The sequence below is a fragment of the Acyrthosiphon pisum genome, chromosome X, assembly GCF_005508785.2.
Source record: "Acyrthosiphon pisum isolate AL4f chromosome X, pea_aphid_22Mar2018_4r6ur, whole genome shotgun sequence".
Classification (NCBI taxonomy): Eukaryota; Metazoa; Arthropoda; class Insecta; order Hemiptera; family Aphididae; genus Acyrthosiphon; species Acyrthosiphon pisum.
This window is the reverse complement of record NC_042493.1, coordinates 84,362,523-84,374,506: the sequence shown is the minus strand read 5'-3', so window position 1 is coordinate 84,374,506 and position 11,984 is coordinate 84,362,523. Positions and strand designations below refer to the sequence as shown.

At 28.8% G+C, this 11,984-nt stretch overlaps 1 protein-coding gene across 1 annotated transcript; it reads left to right on the top strand.

The window, feature by feature from the left end:
• The first annotated feature begins 480 nt into the window (after positions 1–480).
• Positions 481–987, top strand: LOC103309360 (zinc finger protein 724-like). Its single transcript, XM_008184607.1, has one exon. The coding sequence runs from the start codon at positions 481–483 to the stop codon at positions 985–987; it is 507 nt and encodes a 168-aa protein (XP_008182829.1).
• Positions 988–11,984: the final 10,997 nt, after the last annotated feature.

The window sequence follows — 11,984 nt, the reverse complement described above, 5'->3', positions numbered from 1 at the left end:
GTATACAAGAAGAATAAACAAAGTAATCCAAATTTTTCAACAGTATACAAGTATTTTATAATCTCTTCCAAATTGTAGTAAATTACATTTTGATTTTATAATTATAGCTTTAAATGGTACCAAAGGTACAACACAATATACTGGCTTGTAAACCCAGAGATGATAATACATTATAATCTATCATCAACGGAATAGTCTATTATAGTAACCATGTTATCGTATATATAACAAAATATATAAATTAGCTATATACGTGAATCAATAAAGATTGAGGTGTTTAGTCTTTAATGATTGCAACTATTATTTAGCAGTACCAGGCAATATACAAGTGATAACAGTTAGGTTTCAAATTTGGAATTGAAATCAACGATCTCACCTTTAGCCGGAGGATAGGTACGTGTGTGATACACAGTTGTACCCACGCGACGTGTAAAACAAGTTGAAGCAGTGGTTTTCTGAAGCACTGGAGGATACATTGTAATGGAAAACCTGTTTCCATGCGAAGTACGTGTCCAGAGGTTCACTAACGTCAGACACCGGCGGACGCACATAGGAGGGAAACAGTACATGTGTGACATTTGCAACAAGAAGTTCATTAACAGCAGCCAACTAACAGTACACCGTCGAACGCACATGGGTGATAAATGGTACACGTGTGATGTTTGCGATAAGAAGTTCAGTACCAGAGGCAACCTGACGGTACACAGGCGGATACACACGGGAGAGAAACCGTACCCGTGTGACGATTGCGACAAGAAGTTCAATACCAGGGGTAACCTGATGGTACACCGACGGACACACACGGGAGAGAAACCTTACCCGTGTGACGATTGCGACAAATCGTTCAATCAAAGCGGCCACCTGACGGTACACCGGCGGACGGACACAGGAGAGAAACCGTACCCGTGCGAGACTTGCAATAGGAGGTTTACTAACAGCCAACAATTAACGGTACACCGGTTGACGCATGTGGGTCGAATCTCATAGATGTACGATCTAAGGGCTGAATTCATAGATGTTAGGTACTTATTTTAGGTAATTTTCGTTTAGTAGTTTTTCCATAATAAATTGGCTTGTAAAGTCCATGACATCATTCGTAGTGTTTTGGTTGTTTTAATTATCCATTTAAATTATTGAGTATACATTATTCACGTTGTGTATTTTACAGTTTAGGCACATTACACAAGGGGATATAGTTTGTGATGTGATTATGGGAAACACTTTTTCAAAGTCGTTTGAAGAACGATTTCATGCATGACACTTGTGCAGTTTTCTTGTGAATTTTGATTCAGTAGATCGTTTTCTATAAAAAAACATTAAGTATTGTATGGTTCATGTGTTTGAACTTTGAATTTAACAAAATATTTTTGTAGTTATGCACTATGACTTATTACTTATCAGTATTGCCAGTTTCTTATTTTGTCTCTTTGACGTTGTCACTTGTCAAGCACTAAAATAGATTTCAATCACCATCTGGTTATTTTTTATTTTTGAAATTGGCCAAGTGATCATTTGACTCATGCATGACATTTTTGCAGTTTTCTTATGAGTTTTTAAATTCAGTAAATTGTTTTCTTTAAAAAAACATAAATAATTGTATGGTATACACGATATTATACAAGTTTTAGTTCATAGTTATGCATTTAAACTTTGAATTTCACTAAATATATTGCAGATAAAGACTATAAGTAGGACCTGAAGTAGTACTCATAATTAAATGTACAAGACATATTGTATACAACTCTATGAACGAGTTTGGCGTTTACACTATAATGGTTGATGAAAACATAGACTTATCAAAAAAATAATAAATTAGTTTTTTTAAACATTATTTATAGACAAAGTACTAAAATTTGTTTTATCAATTGGTTGCTAGGTAAATACTAACTTCAAATGATCAAAGTTTTGCAAATATAAGTTTGGCCAAATAACTAAAATCGTTATTTTTCGTTTAAATGTCTAATTTCACCAAACTTGAGCTTTAAATATTTGGTAAACCTTGATTAGTATTTCAGATTCTTAGCTATAATAATTGTACATTTTGTATATTTTAAACTACAGTAGAACTTCCGTTAACGGTCACCTCTATGTAACGGTAAATTTTTTTGGTCCTGTCGAGTGTATCCTAGTGTTATTCTACCTCTGTTGGACGGGCACCTCTAAATAGCGGTCATTATTTACAGTCCCTTTGGTGACCGTTATATAGAAGTTCTACTGTATAAAATAGTTTTGAAATTTTTGAAATATTGATGAATTTTTTCAAACTGTGAACTTTAAATTCTTATAAAAAAAATCGTGCATTAGTAACTTTAATATTTTCCAAGTACTGTTAAAACGACTGATAATATGGGGAACTCTGTGTTACATTTTCAAGCATTTTATCTAAAAGTTAATGTGAATTTACGCTTAACTTTTTTTTATGATTTCTAACTACAAATAATTTTTTAGGATCCTTGTAGTATTAAATTTTCAAGTATTTTTACCTGGCCAAAAATTGTTTACCGACAATAATTCAAAAATAACAAATACAAATAAAAAATTGTTTATGCCTATAAATTGCTCAATAGGAGTATAAATATTTTGAACCTTTTTATAGTGTATAGACAATACCATTGTCTATACTATAGTAAATATTAGTTGAAAATGTCATATCTACAGTTAATTCTTTAGAGTTACACCAAAAACGAAAAAAACTTTTGTCAAATATTGATTTTGCGTAAATATTTCCGTTTTTTTAAAATTTTTTTTTTTTTTTTGCTATTTTAATACTTGAAAACAACCTACAATTTTTTACTTTTAACCGCCAAAACTAGATTCAATTTTTTATTAGAAAAATGCTGTAGAAAATCAACGCAATTTTACTGCTCAAAAAGTGATGATGGATTTAAAAAAACACACATTATTATAAAATCAATACTTTCTAAAATCGATGAATGATTTCAATTAAATAACAAAAATACGAAATAAAAAAATGGTAATTGGAAGCAGAAGTAGCGCATGCGACGTAGTGAGAATATTAGCTATACAACTAGTTGAACGAGTCGTCCGTCTCTCGCTCTACAGTCAATACTTCATCAATAATCAAGTACTTTGTGGGCACCATGGTTAGGATATCATATTTATATAGGCACACAGAACTTTTTTGTTTCTGATACTTGCCAACTTTCCACGGTTAGGTTTTTGTTGGATATATTTTCCATGTTGATATTAATTTAGCTCCATATCCCCCCCCCCCCCCCACTTAGGAATTTCGAAACAAAATTAACTCCATTCGTTTGTGCTGGTTTGTGCTTTTAATTCCGTCATTTGTGCTCTACTCCTTCCAAAGTTATTCAACTTTCAAAGTACGAGGGCTGGGGACATGCTTAGCCCCCCACTTTGGAATTTCGAAACAAAATTAACTCCATTCGCTTGTGCTTCGTTTTTGCTGATTTGTGCTTTTAACTCCGTCGTTTGTACTCAACCCCTTCCAAAGTTGTTCAACTTACAAAGTCAGGGGGCTGGGGACATGCTTAGCCCCCCACTTTGGAACTTCGAAACAAAATTAACTCCATTCGCTTGTGCTTCGTTTGTGCTGGTTTTTGCTTTTAACCCCGTCGTTTGTGCTCAACCCATTCCAAAATTATCCAACTTTGAAAGTTGGGGGTTAAAGTGTAATCCCAGGTACTCCCCTTTGTCTTGCAAATCTGATAAAAACTGTCCCCATAATCATTTTTACCTCTATGGTGTTTAGTCGTAAAACATTTGATTTGCCAGAAAAACACATACACTTGTGGATTAGAAAATTATTTTTTTGTTTGTGCCATTTTAACTGTATAACTGTAATTCAAAATTTATTAGTGGGTAACTTTTCCCCATTAGGCTTATTGGTATTTAAAAAGCATATTACAAAAAGTTTATAACTAGTTAAAATATAAAAAAGGTGGGTAAGTGGATGTCGCTCTGCTGTACAGTAGGTTACAAGTGGGACACTGTATAATAGATAGAATTAAATTTGAATTCAATGATATAATACCACTGTATAAGAAAAACGATTCTGAGCGGAAACGGTTTGTCAGTTTAGGTATTAGACATACCTATTATTATTAAAAAAAAATTGACCTATAATAGGCATCAATAATAAATTCCAAATTAATCATATCACAATATCCATCAGGTAACGCGTAATACATCAACAACAAACCGTGGTACTATCATCATAGATATATAATAGTATACTTTAGAAGTTTCAAGTAGCCACAAATAATATTATACAATCATTAAAATCATAACAAAATAACTAAAATAGTTATTCCAGGTTTTTTTATATGTAATTTCGTCCAAATTTGAACTTAAAATGACTATAAAAATAAACTGTGCATATGTTTTTCTTAGAATTTTTGGTAACAGAATTAAATATTTACGTGGAATCTTGTTTTAAATTTTCAATCCTTAGATATAAAAGTTGAACATTTTATACATTTTTAACTACAAAATAATTATTCAATTTTAAATTTGATTTAAAAAAAAAAAAAAAAACACACATCATTGTAAAATCAATACATTCATCATTCCACTCAGAATCTAAAAAAAAAAACACACATCATTGTAAAATCAATACATTCATCGTTCCACTCAGAATCTAAAATTAGAACTTCATGTCTTTAAAAAAATTGCTCAAACTTTTTATGAATCCAGATCGGTTTGATTTTCTAAAATACATGGGATGTATTTAAAATACCACCTGTATCAAAATTATATAGGTATCTTTAGTATTAAGCTGTAAGTCCATTTGTTGGGTCGCAAATATTTTTTTCCGAAAATGACACAACAAAAAAATAATTTTCTAATCCACAAGTGTATGGGTTTTTCTGGCAAACCAAATTTTTGACGACTAAACACCATAGAGGTAAAAATGATTATGGGTACAGTTTTTATCAGATTCGCAAGACAAAGGGAAGGACCTGGGATTACACTATAACCCCCAATTTCAAAGTTGGATAACTTTGGAAGGGGTTGAGCACAAACGACGGGGTTAAAAGCACAAACGAATGGAGTTAATTTTGTTTGGAAATACTAAAGTGGGAGGGGGTGGGAACATGAAGCTTATTAATTTATTGAAAAAAAAAAAATACAAAATTGTTAATTCACAAACCAGCACAAACGAAGCACAAGCGAATGTAGTTAATTTTATTTCGAAATTCCAAAGTGAGGGGCTAAGCATGTCTCCAGTCCCCCGACTTTGTAAGTTGAATAACTTTGGAAGGAGTTGAGCACAAACGATGGGATTAAAAGCACAAACCAGCACAAACGAATGGAGTTAATTTTGTTTGGAAATGCTAAAGTGGGTGGGGGGTGGGAACATGTAGCTCATTAATTTATTGAAAAAAAAAAATACAAAATTGTTCTATTTTTTTGTTTCATATCTAGTTATGCTTCTCAAACAACTGAAACTGAGAAGACAAATTAATTTTATTATATAATCATCGTGTTGTAATATTTTTAATTGTTCATAGGAAGGGTTCCGAATCTGAAATTTTAGATGTTACCGTTAGGTAACTTACTAATTGATTTTATAATGATGTGTATTTTGTTTCTTTTCGTGTCATCACATTTTGGGAAAGTAAAAATGCTTTGATTTTCTTCAACAGCATCTTTTCTGGTAGGCAAGTGAATCTAGTTGGTACCTTAACACCTTGTTACTTATTAGATGTATTTTTGGAAAAATGAATTCAACCTTCTGTTGTATTACCTAATACCTAATATTAAAATAAATTATTTTAATAACAATAATATTATGACAAAGATATACTTTGTAATATTATAGACTGAAAGACAATCTTCGTTCAGTTATCGTTTTTCACATATAATGGTTTTATTATATTTAATACCACTTCCCACTTTTTTAATTTAAATATTTCAATGAAATAATATTTATTTATATTTAATTATATTAATAATATTAACTAATTGAAATATTTATATCAATGATGTCATGTTGACACACGGAAAATATCAATAATGAATAACTAAAGGTTACAAATTACTGTGTCAATGGTTATGAATTAGGTAAATGTGGTTTTTACTATCGGTTAATTTAACATTTATCAATTCTCTATTGGCAATTATTTAATAATTACTTAATAGTATTAGATAAAATAAAACAACTTTTAAAAACGTTCTCTTGCTGTTAGTACCTATATTATATATTTATATGACAATAAACTTTTAGTCTTTACATACCTACAATACACATTTTTTGATTTTAATTATTCACATATATGAAATATTTCTTGAAAGTTTCGTTAAATTTTAAAACTCTATTATCATAACTCATAAGTATAGCCAATTTTTCTCGACTGTGTTTTGATACCAATTGAAAAAAAAGGTTTAGCTGGTTTAATTTATAATAAATCACTACCTAAGGCTAATAGGTACTACAGGTATATTTAAAGATAGTACCTATGTACTCAATATGATTGCTCGACCCACACTCCACAGACAAACATTTATCAAATATATTATTAAGTATTATATTAAAATAAGAATAATATATGCTTGCAAAATATAAAATGAACAAGTTGCGAAAAAAATTCAAAATAATTAGTTAAACTGTGTGTTATTATTTATTTGTACTAACATAAATATGTTTTTGGGATGATCCATATAATATATAAAATCCAAATATCACTCATTCACTCATTCACTCATTCACTCACTCGCATTCATCCCTATACCAAAGGCTAAACCAAATATTAAATTCTATATAGTATATACTATAATACACACTATATAGCCTATGGTGAACAGATATTAAAAAAGAAAAAACAGTACATAATAAAAATCAATTTAAACTCATTTATTTATTTTTAAACATAAATATGCATCACAGATTTTTAGTCTGACTAAGAGTGAAAAATAAAATATGTGTTTTTATATAACTAAACTCATGGGACTTTCATGAAAAACAAAACTTATAATAATAAATACTTAATAAAAAACAACTTTAGAACTTTTAACATATTTTAACTCAAACATTTAACTTAATAGGAAACAACATTTAATACCTACATTTACGAGGAACTAAATTAAAAAAGGAACAAATATTGAAATATCACTATTTTAAATATTTTTGAGATGCATGAATTTCTTTTAGTATTTTTTGATCCATTTACAACATATTAAACATTTCATGACACGATTCATCAAAGTTAGTATAAACCTGCATAATTGATTTTAATGAAGATATTTCTAGTTGTGATTTTTCAGAAGTCCAATATTTATTGATATGTGAAAAGAGCCTTTCAATTGGTGCAATGGTCCCTGGAAGACATAAAACAAATTCACACAACTTTTCTAAGTTAGTAACTGGAACAAGTTTTCCCTTCATAAAATGAAAAAATTCTAACCATCGATCTTCGGTTGAAATATTATTTTTATTCCAATGAGTAAGTTTTTCTTTTGTTAAATACAATTTTAAGTGACCAATTTCATCAAATAATTGATCTTCATTTAAATTTGTACCCAAAGAATTCTTAAATGTTTCACAAGAAGTTGTTATTTGGTTCCAAGTAACAAGGTCATGCAAACAAATCCAAGAAAATAACTTTATATTATTCATATTTGTAGACCACTTATTTAAATAATTAATACAGCTAGAATAAAATTGCTCAGCCTTTAATGAAACTGATCATACACATCTTCATTTGGATTTAATCTCTGAAGTTTTGATAACAATGCTTTAACTTTACTAGATAAAAATAATTCTTTTTTTCTATGAGTTAAGATGTTAAGAAGTTTAAAATGCTCTAATGAAGCTTCAGTAGCACATATTTTATCACCTTCAATTTTTGAGATTGCTTGATGAAACAATGATGAATTATTGTGAATAAACCAAAACCAAACTTCACCAACTGGGTTTTAAAAGAACTCCTTTAAAATTGTTGGACATTCTGTAGACCCAAAATATACTTTTAACGGTCAAACATTTGTAAAATCCTTTCAACAGCTGGCATAAGACTTAGAAACCGTGTTTTTGAAAACGACAGCATTTTTTTGTATTCTACTTCCACAGAATCACAAAATGTTTTTAATGTACTGACTCGAACGGTGTAAATATAAAAATACTTATAAATCTTTACTACAATGACTTTAACATCAAAGGGTAATATTATATCAGTTGAATTTTGAATACAGTTATTTAAAGTATGAGCCACACATCCAACACCAACAATATAATACCAACTATATAATATAGGTGTATCTTGGTTAGAGTGTATCTTAGTTTTCGCGTACAATTGTACAAATAGTAAATTGTCGATGTTTTTTATTATTATAATATTCCCTATATTACTATATTACTACTATATTACTTGAATCAGTTATATTGCTTATAAAAATCTTATTATAATATATTTTATAATAGTTCCTGAAGATAATGTCCAATAACAATAATGACCCCTAACTAATTGCTACTAGGCAACTCTATGTACTTCGGCTTATATGAAGTGGACTAGGCAAATAACTTAATATTGTGCACGACAACGTAAATAACGATAACGGGAGACAAGAATATTAATTTAGTTCATAATGAAATTGGGATAGTGTTTAATTAAGGAGACATACCTATGGCTGGTTCGATCTGGTGTTATGATCTAACAAACATGGGACCCTTAATAATTTAATGAATAACGATAAATGAAAAAGTCCGCTTCACTAGCGCGGGACGACGACGAACATACTATAAACAATTTTTATATAAAATATACATTATGTAATAACGAATATCACAATTTTAATTACACATACATAGGTGATAAGTAATAACCATTGATATTATACGTATGGACCAAATAGACAATATAATATAATACGCAAAAATAAGAAAAATCCTAATTCATGAACTCGATTATTTTTGGACGACAATGAGTGGAGCGGAAATAAGGAAAGGTCTGAGTAGTCACCAGTGAATGATTTATTGAGGCCCAGGGGTACTGGACTTCCCTCTTCCATGAAACTGTTATATTTATTTAAAACTATACAGTCAATACATGTTTTTAAAAATAAATACCTATGAAATACATATAACTCCCCCCTCCTAGAAAAATATTGAAAATTTGCTACTGGTCGTCGTGCTGATTATCATACCGCAATAATAACAATAATAATTATAAACATAATGGTAAGCAGATATGGATTTTCAATGCTAACAGATAAATAAGCTTTAAGTGTATCAATTTTCATTCTTCACGGTTATGTTAGTCTTCAGTAGGTTGATAAAATTTCTGTCTAAAACATTGTATTTAAAATATATGTCATTATGTGTTTAATATATAATAAATTAATAAAATACAATAAAAGTTTCAAGTCCACTGTCCACATAAGATTAAGAATGTAATAACTAAATAAAAACATTTCTGAATTGCATCGAGATACGAGTATCTAAAATCATTATTCTTCTTTCTTTAGTCAAAATTTGAACTTAAATGTCTAAAAAATGACAGTGATTATACAATTTTTGAATTTTTAGGGTACAGTATAAATACTGACGAGAAATCTTGTTTTAAATTTACATTCCTTAGGTTAAAATGTAGACAATTTTTAACAGTGTTGACTACAAAATACTTAACATTTTTGAGATTTTGTTGAATTTCGTGAAAGTTTTAACTTCTTGTAAAAAATAATCGTGCTTATGTATCTTAAATATATTTTTTAAATCTATTAAAACATCTTATGAGAAACCTTGCTTTACATGTTCAAGCTTTTTAACTCAAGGAAAATGTTTTATTGACATATTTAGAAAAACATTAAGTCAAATTAGAAACTATTCAAATATCTATTAATATTTTAAGAAGTGTCAAAATATTTAGAAAATCATTCCATTTAATCTAATATACCAAAAAATGTAGAGAACACATTTTCAAATATTTACTATTTTTAGTTTTTGAGTTACACCAAAAAACAAAAGTACCCATTACATTCAATTTCCTACCAGAAACCACTCTCAAAGTTGTAAATCAGGTTGACACAGGAATGTTCAAGGCTGGGCATTAATGAGTTAAAAATTAAAATTAAGTTAAGACGTTAAGTTAATTTTAATTAAGTTAATTAACTCGTTACTTTTTTTTTCAAATTAATTTTTAACTTAATAAGTTACTTTTTTTCAAGATTAACGTGTTAACTTCAAGTTAATTTTATTTCAAAAATATCTAAATTAAGTTAATTTTCGTCCGAAGAATAACGCAAATTTTTGAATGTGTTTTTACTTTGATGTATCATTTTAAATTTACCCAGTATTTTCTTGAACGTAAAGAAAAACTATCTAATTAACCATATAATATGACTGGAATTTTTTATTTTTGCAAATTAGCAAGTTGTAACTTTACACTAAGTTAAGTTACTTTTTTTTCAAAGTTAACTTTTAACTTAACGAGTTAACAAAAAAAAATAAGATTAACTTTTAACTTAACTTAACTTAATTACTTTAAAATAACTTAACTTAACAAGTTAAAAAAAATCGTTAACTTGCCCAGCCTTGGCCGAATGTTAATATTCAGACCGTAATATTATGGACCGAAATTTGCAAACTCTCAAGTTCTGGACCTTAAAAATCCGAAATGTGTTAATGCACTGAATGTAATGTCCCGGACCGTATGAATTTGAAAAATTAAAAAAAAATGATACTTAGGACTCTACTGAAGTATTGAAGTATAATATGATGCTTGATACCATTAAACGTATATAGTACGTATATATATACTTTATATTATTGTTACATCGATACTGTTATCATAGACGGTTAAATTCTGTCAGCCTTTGATTTAAACTCTTTTTTAATATTTATATATTTTATAATGCATATCTAGTGAATTATTTTACAATTTATTATGAACTTTATACATAAATGCTATTCCCAGGGGCGCCCGCTGAAAATCAGCTCAGTGGATGCAAAATTAAATCTTCTTATACATACATAGTTAGTCGCATATTTACATTATAATACACTGATTTTTTTGTTAATTAATAAAATCCTAGTGGGTGCAATAGCACCTGGCTATTCCTATTTCCGATTTTCTTTCACTACTATTTATTATGTTACTTGTTGTGTGTAGATTGACATTGTAAAGTATTAATGAATATAGGCATCTGTGTGTATACTGAATTGTGTTTATAATCATCTATCATATGATTATGCCTACGTTTAATTGGAACATAATATTTATTTAAAGATATATGAACGGGTTCAATGAACAATAATATAGTTAGTATTATATTGGTTGGATATATTAATTATGAGGTATATACCTAATTATATATGGGATATTAAGTATGATTGGGATTTATTCTGTTAAATAAATTTGAACATCAATGCAATTATTAACACATAATATTATGAATCACTGATAAGAAGGGTGATAATTTATTAGTTATCTAGATATTACGGGGATTATTAGTTATTATAATATTATTTTATTATATGTTGCGTGTGCTGATTAAATTATTCAATAAATTGTTATTAAATTGTTGTTAAAATGTTTTGAGAGAAAGAATTGTATACATTTAACATAAATAATGAAAATATGTAAAAATCTAATTAATGTGAAATTTGGCATGAAGAACTGACGTGGACATTCACTGGACTGTCTAGACGTGAAGTGTCGATAGACGGACATAACCAACACATGTTAACTATAGCCCTTTTTAAAATGCAGTAAAGGTTGCAGGTCATTTCTCCTATTCTCTTTTGACAATGTGGCCAAGAACTATTGTGACCTTTTTGCTCTCCAAATCCCAAAAGCTATTTGCGCATATGGATGTACCTATCTATTTTGTACGATTATTTCGTTTACAGTTTATATTTCGTGAAATATGGACTTAGCATTGCTATTATTGTGAATAATTATTAATTACATCTGTGCTTATTTATTTAGTAAATCGTATTAGTGATGATGTAAAACAAAATAATCTGTTTCTATATAATATGTATTATTAAGTGTTACCAATTA

Bases quoted from the DNA above. Each gene is read 5' to 3' on its own strand.
- LOC103309360 (XM_008184607.1), top strand. From the start codon at position 481: ATGGAAAACCTGTTTCCATGCGAAGTACGTGTCCAGAGGTTCACTAAC.